This window comes from Erigeron canadensis, chromosome 5 (assembly GCF_010389155.1).
Source record: "Erigeron canadensis isolate Cc75 chromosome 5, C_canadensis_v1, whole genome shotgun sequence".
Taxonomy (NCBI): domain Eukaryota; kingdom Viridiplantae; phylum Streptophyta; class Magnoliopsida; order Asterales; family Asteraceae; genus Erigeron; species Erigeron canadensis.
Genome location: NC_057765.1, coordinates 10,259,029 through 10,275,422, shown reverse-complemented (window position 1 = coordinate 10,275,422; position 16,394 = coordinate 10,259,029). Strand labels below are relative to the sequence as shown.

At 30.3% G+C, this 16,394-nt stretch overlaps 2 protein-coding genes across 2 annotated transcripts; one reads left to right on the top strand and one right to left on the bottom strand.

Moving 5' to 3' along the window:
• Positions 1–458: 458 nt before the first annotated feature.
• LOC122601177 lies at positions 459–977 on the bottom strand. The gene has a single exon (XM_043773944.1). The coding sequence runs from the start codon at positions 975–977 to the stop codon at positions 459–461; it is 519 nt and encodes a 172-aa protein (XP_043629879.1).
• Positions 978–3,476: 2,499 nt separating this feature from the next.
• On the top strand, positions 3,477–9,813 carry LOC122599396 (VAN3-binding protein-like). The gene is made up of 7 exons (XM_043771902.1): positions 3,477–3,985; positions 4,437–4,547; positions 7,230–7,653; positions 8,026–8,247; positions 8,334–8,383; positions 9,209–9,266; positions 9,401–9,813. Exons 1-7 carry the CDS (start codon positions 3,689–3,691, stop codon positions 9,607–9,609), a joined length of 1,371 nt encoding a protein of 456 aa, XP_043627837.1. The 5' UTR covers positions 3,477–3,688; the 3' UTR covers positions 9,610–9,813.
• Positions 9,814–16,394: the final 6,581 nt, after the last annotated feature.

Below are 16,394 nucleotides of genomic sequence, written 5' to 3'. Positions count from 1 at the left end.
ACACCAATATTTTAATATAAATCTTAATAATAAATTAATCATGATGTTTTTTTCCTTTTATATTATTTATCTTTTGACTTTTGCTATAAAAATGTAATAATCATGATATACTAATCATGATGTCTTGTTATTTTTTTATTTTTAGTTTACTTTTTCATTTGATTTTTTATATGATAATCATGTTGTCTTGTTACTTTTTTTTTACATCTATATATATATATATATTCTATATGATTATTTACGATATCATACATTTTACTTTTTATTGCAATTAAAAGACTACAAATAAAATAAAATCATTAACATGCACCTTATATAATTATACATAATAGTAGAAGATATAAATAATACTCATAGATAATAAAATATAATAATCATTTTCTTAATCAATATTAATACAAGTTCTTACACCTACTGAATTACGTCTAGGAAATTTAATCTGGTTGTACACATTTTGTCTATGCAAAAGCGGATTTTTCCCATGCCCGATCAAATGCGTGACTAGACCATTGTGGATGCGTAGAAGGTACCGAAAAATCTCCTTGTAACACCAGTCTCACGAAATGATTACCATTGAAGCGTCCAATTACACAAATATCAAGTGGTTGTGAACTTGGTGGGCTAGTAAAAAGCGGTAAGCACGTTGTATCTCCTTCTTTGCTCAAAAAAACAACCACCACATTATACCTTGAAGCAATGAGTAGCCCAGTGTCTGGCATAATCATCCAATATGATGGATCTGCAAATCCTCCTTCAAAGTGATTCAACATGTACTGAAGTGATTGTACGCCTTCTTTGTTAAAAATTGCAGTGTATCTTGCATTATGCAAAGATAACTCATCCAATAAATCCGTACGAATTTGACGCCAATCATCTTGATGACGACCAATGCAAACAGCAGTCGCTCTAAATCCACAGTTTCTATCTCTTAGTATGTTGAGACTCAACCAGACGATTAATACAGCCCACAAGTTCATGCAAAGTGCATTTTTTAGATTTCAAATATTTCTTTAGGAACGCATGTTGACTGTATACTCTATTGGTGTTGTTGTTTCCAAAATTGAGATGTCGATCATTCCACACAGACACCTATTTCCAAATATTTCAAATGCTTGCCAGAATTGTCGTCAGAAGGATTTAAGTTTCTTTATCAAATCGCCGGAAAAAGATGTTTGTCGAAATTTTAGCCGTAAAATGGATGCTTGTCGGAATTGTTATAACTGTTAATTTGTTATGTGGAAATGATGGTCTTAATTCACCATTTTTAATGTATCTAACTTGTTGATTAATCCATGAATTTAATTTCTTATACTAAGTGTATTGTATTGTTCCAACTAAATCAACTCTCTTTTTAAGCAAAATTATGTTTTCAATAATTTGACTGTGTTAAAACTCTCCAACTGTATTTTTTTTTCTAAAAATGAAATTACTTTAATTGATAAAAAGTGATGATTGATTATTAAAAAGAAAATAAGTTACAATTAAAAAGTGATGATTGATCATTAAAAAAAAAATAAGTTTGATTGTGAAAAAATTATGGTTATTGGTAAGAATAAATAATAAAAAAGATAAAATGTTATGGTACCTAAATGACAATCTCCAGTGATCTTTAAAATAAAACAACAGATAACTTTTGATATATTCAACCAAAAAATAAACCATGAATTTTTGATATAATTTTTGATATAACTTTTGATATGTTAGGTGTATGAAAAATAGAAAAGACTGACAAAAATTGAGATTGTTTGACTTTTGGGAAAGTCAACCTTTAATATGCAGCTTTAAAAATTAAGAAATTAAAAAAAAAAAAGAAATTGGTAGCAACAATAATGTCTTATAAATATTACTAGGGATGTGCATGGTTTGGTCCAAATCGGCTAAACCATTTAAATCGGGGTATTTGGACGGATTGGTTGGTTTTAAATCAAAATTTTAAACCGTCGGTTTGTTTTTTCCGTAAACCATTTGTATGGTTTGGTTTTGGTTTTAGATATTATACAATCTGGTAAAACCAAACCGGACCATTTACTTTTAATAAATGTAAGTTTATATCTATATTAATAGTTAATAATGTAAATTGTATCTTAATATATACTATAAGACAGTTGAACTAATGATTAATTAACCAATCACATCGTTCGATTTCATCAAATTGACTTTTGATGATGTCATCATTTAGATAAACTACAAATTAAAAATCATAATAATCATTATCCAAATATATTATTATATTAATGTTTATATTAATTTGTATAAAAAGTCTCATTAATCTACACTTTTTTGTTTTCCATCAATAATTTACACTTTTTAGCCCTGAATACTCCATTTATATTTATTTTTAACCATCAACTTGAGAGAATTTTTTAAAATTTACAATCATTTAATTAAGTAAAAAAAATTTAACATATGAAATATTTTCTATAAAAAATAATTTGAAAACCTAATGACTTATTAACAAATATTAGAAGAGTCCTAATTGTTATCAAAGAATATAAAAACAATTCTAATTGTTATCATATTATCATAGAACAAGTGATTGAAAATAAACATATGCGTGTTATGAACGCGCATCATGATTAAATACATATACTTAAATGTCAAGTACAGGAGCACAAATATGTTTATATTTTAATTCTTAATTATTTTTTCTAATAATATCACATTATGAGTACATCTGTTTCAAAATATTCTATAATGGAGAAATTATTATATATAGCATGTGCCTTGTGGAATGACTACGGCAAACAATTCCATCAATATGTCTAGGCTAATAATAACAGTGAGGAATCTATGATTATTATACTACAACTTGCAAAATATAACACTTAAAACCGTGTTTTTTTAAAATTGTAAACTTTTATGACTTAAATGTATGGAAATCTAATATTGTTAATATCATAAATCCCGTGTCCAGTGTTGGACACGGATCTAAAATCTAGTATACTTATTATTTGTCAAAGTTGTAGACATGATATATATCGAATCCTAAATTGTTATGTTTGTTTGTCTTATAAGACTTATGAGTATTTTGTTATGTCATGATATCGAATCTTAGATGCTACGTATTATTTTATTTTTTTGTACATTTAATTTCAAAAAATAAAAGACCGCTTAACCGTCCAAACCAAACCGGATTAATTGGTTTTGGTTGGTTTGGTTCGACATAACAATTTGGACGGATTGGTTTGAAAAATCATGAAACTGTATATATTAGTTTGGTTGAGATTTTTTGGCTAAAACTGTCCAAACTGGACCATACACATCCCTAAATATTAACGGGTTAAAACCATGAACCCAAAATAAATTAGAAAGAGTAAAGAAGTTGCAATGCATCAATCAGAAAAGCATTTATTGGAAACCAAAGTTTAGTTTTTCTGCCCAACACGCGTGTATAAATATAAACACTCTCCCACCCCACCCCCACCCCCACCCCCACCCCCCATCTCAGTCTTCTATATCTATAATCTATATATCTATATCTATCGATATCGATAATATAATAATTACAAAACACATAAAAGAAAGCGCCGTCGTACGTGTGAAGAGACAAAAGCTTTACTTACACACTGAACAACCGTCACTCCACCCCTCCATTACATTACACTTTAATCCTTTATATATATACATACAAATATACACTGCTTTCTTCATAATTACTCCTCATTCCCATTATTCAAATAAAAAAAATATGGACACAACAGTAAGCCATAATAATCATGACGATGACGTCATATTCCGGCCATCAGAAACACCACTAAATGACCCCATGGAATTCCTTTCTCGTTCTTGGAGCATTTCTGCTCTACAAGTTTCTAAAGCTTTAGCTCCACCCCCATTACAACACAATACTACTAGCCAAGATCATTTTCAAAATCTTGACCATTTTCAAGATATTATTGGTTCTGCCACTACTACTATTACTCCTTTTGCTTTTTCTTCTTCTGAAACTTCACAACTTATTATGGAACGCATTTTAGCTCATTCTGTAAGTCCTTTCCTCATAGTACTAATTAATTTTGTCTTTCATGAATATTTTTATTTTTATTTTTTATTTTTGTCTGGATGGGATTGAGTATTGTTGTAGCTATAGTTTTGACTTTAGCTAACTAGGTAGGAATCTTGGAATTTAATGTTTCATGAATATTTGTGCACAACACAAAAAACTAGATTGTTTGTCATTGGGCTAAATTTGTGAAAATGTTTTAATTAATTTTTTTCATGGTAATATTTGTGCACAACATATAATTGTCATTTTCTTGAATTTAACATAATCCTACTAGTTTATTTGGCACCTTCACCCTGGGTGAAGTTTAAAAACAGTATATATTAGCAAAAATAAAGTAAAGTGTCGTTTATGATGTAATGGTGAAAAAGAGTATTTTAATTTAGAGGCTGGTTTTTGTTATTTTTTTTCAATTTTGATTATTGGTTTGCAGCAAGAGGTATCTCCAAGGACATCCGGGAGATTGTCACATAGCAGTGGACCTTTAAATGGTTCACTTACTGATAGTCCACCTGTTTCTCCATCCGAACTCGACGATATCAAGGTACGCCATGAACTTCCAGCATATTATATATCGGAGTGGATATGTACATAACAATCTTAGTCACACGCGACAAGTACTAATACGATAATGTATAGTTTACAACTGTGTAAAACATATTACTGAGTATTTTTTTTTTGTAAGGAATATGACACTATAAAATTAATAAACTTGTACATGTTTTCTTGTATTTTTGTATCAAATAAATTCTTTTGGTTATAAATATCATTTCATTTTAAGTTTGATTTTGTGTGTGTAATTATGACTCTTGTGTAGTTGTTTTTTCGGTGATTTGAGCTCAAGTCTGACAATTGTTGTATTTTTACATAGCATAACTCACACTAGCTACTTATATTGCAGTTTTCTCTTTAACAGTAATATAATAATGATCACTAAATGACAAAACAAGAGTTCAATAGAAAATAAAATAAATAAAAGGTTTATGATGATTTATGGAATTTAGTTTTAAATTAACTAAGCTAGCTTATGATTTGATTTTCATAATTTATTGTTTTGTTTGTGATGATCTGATTCTAAAGTGTTTCAATGTGATTGTTACTTTGTACTTTGTCCCTACCACAATAATTACAACAATTTGTTTTAAATTTTTTTTAAATTAAAAATACAATAATCTATTCTTTTTTAGAATTTACTTGTTAACACTACAATAACGTCCCCCGGCAATATTCCAATATCCGTCGTCTTTTCTTTCATTCTAATAAGAATCTACAATCTTGTCTTTCGAGAGAATTATTGTATTTAAGTGATTCGTTTTGTTATCTTCATTAGTATAGGTCCATAGAATTTCATACTTTTCAAGAATTAAATATTAAACTAGATTTAAACTCTGTGTCAAATACACGGATTGTTTATGACATATTAAAGATAAAATTAAATAGGTGTAAGTCAAAAAAAGTTGTAAATGAACAAACCAGTAAATTCAAATATAAAAAATGTAACTAAAGTTATGAAAGAACAAACTGATAAATTTAAATATAAAGAATGTAATGAAAATTAAAGTAACGGAATGTAAAAGTGGACATTGACAAAAGCGTTTAAGTGTTCGTTTATCAATATCATGTCAAGACTTGTTGTATATTTTCTTAACCGTACAATTAAAAAACTTTTTGTAGTTTTTGTTGTGACATTTTTTTTATGAAACTTTTAGATTATATAATCATTGATAATTTGATAAGTTATAAATTAAAATAACTTAATAAGTTATAGTTATAGTTAGATGAAGATTAATTGTACGCAAGTTGGTGTTATGTATTTATTAAAAATATGTTTCTTAAATTATTTAAATAGTTAGATATTTTGGATAAACATGAGTTTTATATTTTATGTATTTTATTCCGATAAAATTATTATTTTAAGAAAAAAGTTTAAAAGTGTAAATTGATAATTAAAAACAAAAAAGTGTAAATTATATTATGACATGTGCTAATTTTATTTAGTTAGAAAAATTAAGAGTTGTGATTGGTTAATTTAGGTTAAGTCAGTTGCCTTTTAATATATATTAAGGTAGACTAAAACAAAAGTTACTCTAGAGTCTAGACTCAACAGTTAAGGAAATGGATCTAGGTTCAGGCTACGAGAAAGAGCCGAGATGTTGACTCTGATATACACAACTTAACCAGTTTTTAAACTAAAATAAAAGTTTTTACATGGGAATCATGGTATACACGATATACCAAAAACAGACTTTTCACTTGCAAAATAACAAATAATATAAGAATATATATGTTATTGACTTATTGTCTATAATGGTCCAAGATTCATAGATCCTGTTATATTTACTTCTTTAAGGTAGAAAATTTTTATGTAGAAACTCATAGTGATTATATGTTGGGTTTTGCTTATAAGACCCCTGAGTAAAGAGAAGTTAGATGTATTAAAATTTTTACTTTACTGTTAGGAAATTTAGAGGGGTTAGTATTTAGTATGAAAAGTACCATTTTTTATGCGTGAAATAAGTTATTAGTGAACACTATTAGGGTTGTCATTATCAATTTCTTTATATGGTATACTGTAGCTCATAGGTAGTACTCGTAGCATAATTTGGTGTTTATTATTGAATGTTTAATTGTTTGATTTGATCCTAACTTATGGCTCATAATGTTGAGGGGGCCAGGCCAACTTTGACAGTGCCCTCCAAAAATGGGCACATTAATGTACAACTATAGGTAGGTATGCTTCAATTTGATATCTAATATAGTAGATTTTTAATTAATATCCTATAGTGATAGCACCTAATATGGTCTGTCATTTAAATATACAACTACAACCTGGTTTCTGAATGATTTGATCTTGATGGCTAATTATGTTAGGTAATTATGCTTAACATTAGATGATGTAATTGATAAAAATGCAAAGTAAAAGTACTTGAAATAATTGAAATTAAGAGTATCAGGAAGAATCGAGCTATAAGGCTCTACGTTCTAGAAAGGATTTTGTTGCTAATACATGTCTGATGCATAATATTTACATTCTGGTGTAGTATAAAATACGGTGCATGTGTTTATAAAAAATAGATGCATTAAAATGTAAAAATTAAGGCAACATCCAGTAAAAAAATGGTCATGTCAACACCAAAATTTTTCCCACCTGTCTCATAACTTCACCTTTACACTGCAATACTGTCATTGACTCATTGTGTTTGCCAATTGTCTTTGTGCTAAGCAGTATTGTCGTACAAAAAATCCGGTGAACAACCAGTATCGAGGTGGAGCCAGCAGTGCCGCAGCACCTACTGGTGGTGGAGGTAAAACAGTGGGAAGGTGGTTGAAGGACAGAAAAGAGAAAAAGAAAGAGGAGACGAGAGTTCATAATGCACAATTACATGCAACTGTATCGGTCGCAGGTGTTGCTGCTGTAGTTGCTGCAATTGCAGCTGCCACTGCTGCCTCAGCAGGAAATAGAAAGGATGAGGAGATGATGAAAACCGACTTGGCAGTAGCATCTGCCGCTACTCTAGTTGCAGCACAGTGTGTGGAAGCTGCAGAGGCAATGGGTGCGGAGCGTGACCATCTGGCATCGGTTGTTAGCTCCGCGGTTAATGTCAAGTCACCGGGAGATATCATGACTTTAACGGCTGCTGCTGCCACTGGTAATTTGAGATTAATTTTGTTTTTTAGTGGAAGCAAAAGCTTTGACTCATTTACTTGTATCAATTTGGGCTCTTTTATCTTAATGTATAAAAACAAATTTTTTTTTGATAAAATGGAAACAGTTTTGGGTCAAATGGGTTAAACATCTCCTAAAAGAAGACTTGAACCGTCAACCTTAATGGTTCATTAATCAACTTGATATGACTTGGTTAACGACATGATAATATTTATCACACTAATTATTGAAATATTTGAAAAGGTATTCGTGATCAACCCAATCTAGCTTCTACTTAAAATTACCCAATCTGACATATTCACCCTTGACCCGCCCATTTTGCTATTCAATTTATCTTAACTGTTGTATATTGTAGCTCTCCGTGGTGCGGCAACACTAAAAGCAAGGACTGTAAAAGAAACGCGTCATATCCCCTCTGTACCCCGAGCAGAAAAAGGAAGTTCGCATAGCAATGGCACTGGCAGCAGCTCAAATGGGAGTTTCAGTGATGAGTTTTTACCAGAAGAAAATTTTCTTGGTATATGTAGCCGAGAATTACTTGCAAGAGGTTGTGTACTTCTCAAACGCACACGTAAAGGTTCGTTATTAATTAATCTGTCACAACCTTTTTGGATCGCTGTACTCGATGTTTCAAGTGTTAATGAAGTTTCTAAATTATTGCAGGTGATCTTCACTGGAAAATAGTTTCTGTTTATATCAACAAAATGGATCAGGTTAATCTTTTAAATGTTTTTGATATGCTAGTCAAATCCTATTGTAGCTTCTTAAGCTGTTTTTATTATATAAAAAAATGTATAACTATATATAGTTTTTTTAACTATGATTCTTCCTTAACATTTACACAATGATGTCACCCATTGTTTTCTTTTAGACCAAATGAGCTTTGGTACTCTCATTTATTGGGAACATGTTTCTTTTCTACTATTGTGTTTACATTCAAAAGAGAAAAGACCCATTATTAGACTGAAACTGTTGGTATATGTTTGTGTTTCAACAAACTAATATCAATTAAGCATTTTTGTGAACAGTTGTTGAAAATTATGAACTTAACTTTAGTATATCTATAATCTATAAATTATCAATGCTTTGACTACTTCAATTTAGTGGGTTGGAGCCTAGACCTTTCAAACCCACTAAAAGATGACTTGTTATTCTTGTATAAAAAACATTATAGTTCAGAAATATGTTTTTATAATGATTTTGTTGAAACGGAGAGGGATCCTACGCAGGCTACCGGGGAGGATTAAGCTTTTGGCTCCAAATACTGTGTCTTACCGATGTTACCATGGTCGTTCTGGTCGTTTTCCGGCTCTTCACTGCCCTTGATGTTTATCGAGGAGGTTTAAACCCGTGTTTGTTTAAGGCGTTCAGCCGTTCTGCCACTCCCACCTTATCACTAGTCCACCTTGGAAATGATTGATTTAATAAGTTTGTTATTGTACATTGATCATATATTTATTTTAAGAAAACATATTGAACACTGAAAAAGTTAAATATGAACACTTAAAAAACAGACTGTTTTTGTGTATATGGATCAGGTCATCCTGAAGATGAAGAGCAGACATGTTGCTGGGACCATTACAAAAAAGAAGAAGAGTAAGTTTGATACCCCACTTCCCCACCCTCTGTTAAGCCAGTGGTGTTGTGGGTCTTTTTTGGGATTTGTTAAAGCATTAAAGATTAAAGTCACATTCCCATTCTTTTGACAATAACTTTCTCTTTTTCCACAGATATTGTGTTGGAAGTTTTAAAAGATATGTCTCCATGGCCGGGACGTCACTTGGTGGAAAACGGTCATGACCGATGTTACTTTGGCCTGAAAACGGTGACCCGTGGGGTCGTTGAATTCGAATGCAAGAATCAAAGGGAGTATGATATATGGACTCAAGGTGTATGTAGGTTGCTCACACTTGCTGCAGAAAGAAGCAATGGGAGTTGAAATTAGCTAAATCATACCAATTAGATTTTGTGTTGGTGGAGATTGGAATAACTTCTATTAATTTCTGTATCTTATGTAAATCTTTTGCTATGTTAGTACAATCTGGTCGTTGTGGGTTACTTACAAATGGTTTAGTGAGTATGGTTTAGCTATCAAAATATGTAAATTAATCATTTGATATAACTACTAATTTTGGGTGGACAACTTGATTTGGTGTTACAACTTACAACTAGAAGGTTTTCTTTATATTTTGTGTTTGTTTATGATTTTCTAACTTTTGGTCATTTGAGTTTGAATTCATTTTTTATAACCGAAAATGTTAGAAGATGCAAAACTTCCCATTTTTCCCTTAAACAGCTAGAAGCATAGTTGTTAGACTCTTACGAGTCACGAGTCGAGTCGATTTGGACCAAAAACGAGGCGACTCGTTGTGTGACTTTTTTTTTCTCCTGACTGAGTCGTGGTGTGAATTTGAAACGAGTCACTACGAGTCGTAAATTTATGCCTGTTGTAGTTTGATAATATGGTTATATATTATATATCATATTTATGGTTACATTATTTTATATGTTATATATGTATTTTTTATTCTTTAATTAATACGAATTTGGAGATAAACTATAAGTTTATGACTTAAAAGTATCGAATATGTATTTAATATTTTGGTAATGTATTAAAGTAATCCATTTAGATTTTGTTTATAAATACGTCACATATATATATATTTATACAATATTATGTAGTATATATAAATATCCAGACTCTTACGAGTCGAGTCACGAGTCAAAGATCAGGTTTTTGAGTCGAGTCAAAAGTTACGAGTTCGACAACTAGTTTGTATTTGAACTAGATAACAATTTAAATTTTTAAAATATGTAATGTGGAAGTGGAAAGCCATGTGATCAAAAGAAAGGGAATGGACAGTCAAAAAGGAAAGTAAATAAAGATTGGTCTTTGTTGATTTATGTGCCTTGTGTTATTGGATTTCCTGGTTTTGCTTTTTGTAATTTATGCCAACTTTAGATCTTGTTTGATCGTTATGAGGATGTGGACATGATTTTTCTTTTCGCATACTTAAATATAGGGTTATTGTATTATTTATGTTTATTTTTCATTACACGAATACTTATGACACGGCCACCGTGGTAATGGCAACTTAATAATGGTGGTGATTGGTGTAAAAGTGAGCCGGTGAATAGTGTAACTTATTAATATAAAAAATAATGTAATTTAATTATAAACTCAGGGGTAAATATTGTAAATTATCTTCATTACGCGTATATTGGGTATTTAGTTAAATAATGGTAAATGAGTGAAAATTCTATGGTCCATGTATCGTTTTGGTACCCATAGTGCACGCCGCATAAACTCATGTCCGATAAGTCATCAATCATTTTTGATAAGTCACCACCCTCATACATAGATCACAAGATATAGTTTCTCTATCAACCTTTGGCAATTATTGAACTTGTGATCTCTAGTTTTCATATGTGAGTCTATGTGGTCACATACATGATAGCAGTACCAATAAGTTTCACTCCATTAGTATATTAAGTATTCAATAGACTCATGAATAATGTTAGTTATATTAACAAAAGCTTGAAAAAGTTAAAAGGGTAAGTTTTACTTTATCTCATATATAAATAAAATAAAATTATTTTCAAAAGCTTTTTTCTTACATGACATGTTTTCATTTTTTCCTAGACAATTTTCTAGATATATATGATATCATAATAACTTTTCTTTTCTTTTAAAAACTATTTTTTGTATTAGGTCCTATGTCATTTTTTTTTTCATATTACCTTTTTAACCTAAACTTTTTTTAAATTAATATGCAAAATGATCGACTCTATTTTAACTCTTTATTTTTAATTTTATACCTATCATTGATTTATGGTAGTTAGTTTTTACTTTTTCATTACTCTAATCGGTTTTACATACTAATGTTAATCTTTACAAGTATATATATATATATATGTAGTGAAAAGTTATTTTGAGATTTTTTTTTTTTTGCGAGAACCTTTGAGAACTTTTCAAATTAAGCCTAACCGATGACTATTCTTTACATGAAAATTATTTTTGATTTTTTTCTGAATAACTTATGTGTAATTTTGAAGTTTATAATTGTGTGAGGGCATGGATTATCATCCGTTATACAATTATGTGGAGATTGGATTCTTGATCACATGTGCACGAATATTACTATAATTACATGTGATCGACTTGCATACATGTGATCATAGCAATATTCGTGCACATGTGATCAATAATCCAAATCTCCACATAATTGTATAACGGATGATAATATATGCCTCCACACAATTATAAATTTTAAAATTACACGTAAGTTATTCAGAAAATAGTCAAAAAACAATTTTCATGTAAAGAACAATCATCGGTTGGGTTTGATTTGAAAAGTTCTCAAAGGTTCTCGCAAAAAAAAAGGTTCTCAAAATAACTTTATCATATATATATATATATATATATATATATGTTGTTAACTCCATATCAAATTACAGAGTATAATGTATTGACAACAAATACAAATTTCTATATATTTTTTGGTTTTAAAATATTAATTAAGCAATTTGAGTTAAACCTAGATTGATTAACTAGTATAGTAGTAAAGATAAAAAGAAAGCATATAGAGAGGTAAGATGTTACTCGTGTATATATTTTTTTTTTATAGTTTTTGATAGATTTTGTACATTTTACATTGGTTGTACCATTTATGATGGTTTCATGGTGCCTATCGCGAATCAAAGAAAGGATTTTTTTTTTTTTTTAAGAACGAAGGGCCGGACCACGGGTATCCGGACTAAATATTGTGGGCCTACCCGATCCCCTTCCCTCGTCCGCCCCACCCGGTAAATTCAACTGGTTCCGCTAAGAAAACCTGGCCAGCCACAACGCTCGAGATTTATCGTGCCATCAGTGATACCATCCGATCATATTTCAACACCATAAGAGGAAACTTACCGTAGGTGGAGAAAACCTCCTAACCGAACATGAAAAACTCCATTTTCTGCTTCATATAAGGCTTAAACCCGTTTCTAAATGATAAATTATTTCACAACAAATAATTACATGATTAAGAATGACGAGACCCACCTCTAAGCATGAAATATTGAACTAGGTGGGTTAACAGTAGTTCTAAGCTCTAAATCGAAATACAAACACATATCAACATCAAGCAAAAACAAAATGAAACTAAAATATAAACCTTAGAGATCTTCATATATTTCATTTGATAGAAGATTTACCAGAAACCATTTCTAAATTAAAAGTTGGAGATACTTGATTTTCTAGTGATAAAAGTTTTGACTAGCGATCTCCTTTCGACCAAAATGTGAAACATATCATGAAAGTCATCACTAATCGTGATGAATATATAAAAGCGTACGTACAAATACCCAATAATGGAAAATTAAAAGAAACCCTTAAAATATCTTAGAAATTAAAACTTTAAAATACTTGTTAGGTCAAAAACGACCAAGTATAATTTGTCCTGCAAATAGTTGAAGATTAGTAAAAAATAGTTGTACATGATTCTGAAACATTTCAGTTTCAGAATATTCACTGATCTCAGATCAACCCCAACTGAACGCATTCATTTGAAGTCGGAAACTAAAGAAAGAGAATCATTTCAGGAGCAGAACTCAGAGAAGATTCTACCTGATTGAAGAATGAAGCATCTCAGTGTAAAGTACTTACTACACTTTACACTGATTAGAAGGAAGCCTTTTTTACTTTACCAACCTTTACCCGGATAATACCATATTATCTGGAAAAGTACAAGGTTGAGTAAAAAGGATGAGAATAAAGGTGAACTGTCACATCAAAATGACTTTCACACCAATACTTTATTTACGCATGTTAATAAATTGCTTTCAATTCCTTAAATACTCTTAACCATAATATGTACGGCCAATGCACGTCATCATAGACTTTGCCTATAAATAGAAGGCATCACACAATTTGCAAACTGCTCGAAACTTTCACATTGCAACTTGAGTTATACTCTAAGTAATTCTTAAGAGTGTTTCCAAGTTATTAGATCACTTATATTTCAAGGTTATTTAGATATTCCACTTGAGTGTTTATCTTTGTTCCGCAACAACCTTTGTATTTTGTTTAACACATTTAATAAAATACATTGAAAAATATATCGTGTTCCTTTGCCACATACTTGATATATATATATATATATATATATATATTGTATTTATATAGTTTCAGTCATTTTAGTTTCTTGCATTTACTTACTTGGTCAACATTTATCTGGATCATCACATTTGAACTAGTTACCTTACCAGATGAGTGTTGCTTGTCAGTCATTATTATTAATACTGAGGTATCTTCAGGTAACCCATCAAGTTGGGACTTACAATACCCTAAATTGTAAGAACATATTCCTTTGTTTGGGATGAAGATGTTGGAGAGATTAAATACAAGAACAAAGATTTAATGTATAAGTTTAAGAGATTAAATACAAAGATTTGTAAAAACATATTCCCTTGTTATTTATATGTCTTTCTTATTCTTTTAAGTTTTACGTAGACATGAATATTATGAAATATAAAGGGAAAGGTTGCCACCTCACATTTTTTAAAAAAAATTAATTAAAAACTTGCGGCAGAAAGATGAAAACTTGACACAAATAAATGCATTATGAGTACAAGTGGTATAGGCTCCTAGCATAGGGATGACAAAAATACTCGTACCGATGGGAAATTCGATATGCGAACCCTAGTTGTAACACCCCAAGAAATTTAAGGTAATTAAATAACCCCTTTTGTAGTTTTGACATTAAAATAAGTTCCTACTATTTGTATTTTTGGTTATGGAGTTAATTTAGTTGGAACTTTAGCGGATAGCGGGTGTCACCAAAAAATTTGAGATGGGGCGTGGCATGTCATTAGGATGTCAGCCATGTTCTTCCCTCATTATTCACCATTCCGCTATTTTCTCTTAAACCTTCTTCAACCTTCATCTCATTTTCTTTTCAATAAAAATCAATCTCACTCTTGGAATTATTCAAATTCATTTAAGGGAATAACAATCATAATAATAAGAACTATACGGAAGAATTGAATAGGAGAAGAATGGAGAAGAAATTGTGAATTGAAACCCTAAACTTTTCTCTTCTATTTTTTAAGATATTGATTCCTTAACCTAAATTTTCTTCCTTTTTGAGAATTAGGGTTCTTGAAAGGTTCAATTTGGGGATTTTGCTAGTATTGGGTTATTATATGATTTTTCCCCAAATTATTGTATATTATAGTTTTTTATTGAGTTGCATCAATAATTTAATTAAGATTTTGAATGATTGACTTTGAAACTTTGATTATGGAAGAATGATAATTTTAGCTAGTTGAATACAATGATGATGAACTTGATGAGTTGAATTCATTAAGTGGAATTTTGAAAGAAATGCAACTCAATAGCAAAATAAGATGGTTGAATTAAGAATGCTAGTGATCAGTTGTAAGGCTAGGTTGAGTTAGCCAAAATAGTGAATATTGTCTTCTATGTGTATTGTGATGATTTGAATAGGTTAAAAGCTTGTTGTGCATTGCGGTTATTTGATTTGATTATTGTGTCGCGAAGGAGGTGAGTATACTTGCATACCTTTGCATTATTCGTCGGGTCAATTACCATACGATGGTGGATTCCGTGTGTGATAATTGATTTGGCGTTGAGCCTAAGTAGGGGCCGTCTTTGATTATGGGACTAAGTAGTGGCCATAGATCATGTAGACCATTGTTATTGTTATAAATTGATTGTTATTGTTATACGTCTTTGAATGTTTTTTTTCTACATGTATAGACTGTTTCGGAGTGGGACAACCAGAAAAAAAAATTAAAACGTTTGAGATGGTCTTCGTTGATAAATTGGAATGTATTTTTCAAATTATATACAATACACTTTTTGTTTCTCTTTTTGTTGTGCTTAACTTTCAATTGTTTAGTATAAAATTGTCATTTGTGTTTGTAGTAAGTTTAGATATAAAAAAACTGCAAATTTTTTGTTTAACTAAAGTTATAAAAAAAGATAAACTAAAATCAATATTTATATCGAGTTAATTTTCATATGTATCTTCTTTAGTTTTCGTGTTGATTAAGTTGTTATATTGGTCATATTGATTGTTGCTCGAATCATACTATTAATGTGTAAATTTTTAAATCGTCTAAGTTTTTTTTTTAATCAAACAGTTACTTTCTATGGATATTTATGTGATACCTATATTATAGTATACTTTTATGTTAGAACCTATTATTATTCATTACCTGACATATTGTAACACCCCAAGGTTTTAAGGTAAAAGAAATTAACCCTTTTTTATAGTTTTGGCATTAAATTAATTTCCTAGTGTTTTATTTTTGAATATGGGGTTAATTTAGTTGGAACTTTAACGGGTAGCGGGTAAAATACCCTCAAAAATGGAAGTGGGTCGTGGCACCCATAGAATGTGCCAGCCACACACACCCATCTAATTCTTATTCTAATATTCTTTTTCTTCTTCTTTCACATGCAATCCACCCCCATTTCCTTCAAAATCAAGGTCAAAATACTTTCAAATTCAAGACTAGATATCACCCTAACAATCATCACCATCAATTTATCTCCATTCAAGAGTTTGAAAGTTAGGGTTTTGGTGGTTCTAGGTGGTGGCCGAAATTAATTAAGAAAAGGGAAAAAATGGTGAATTGAAAACCTAAGCTATTATCTTCTATTGTGAGGTATTGATTTCTATTTCATTATTTCATTTGTTATTGAGAATT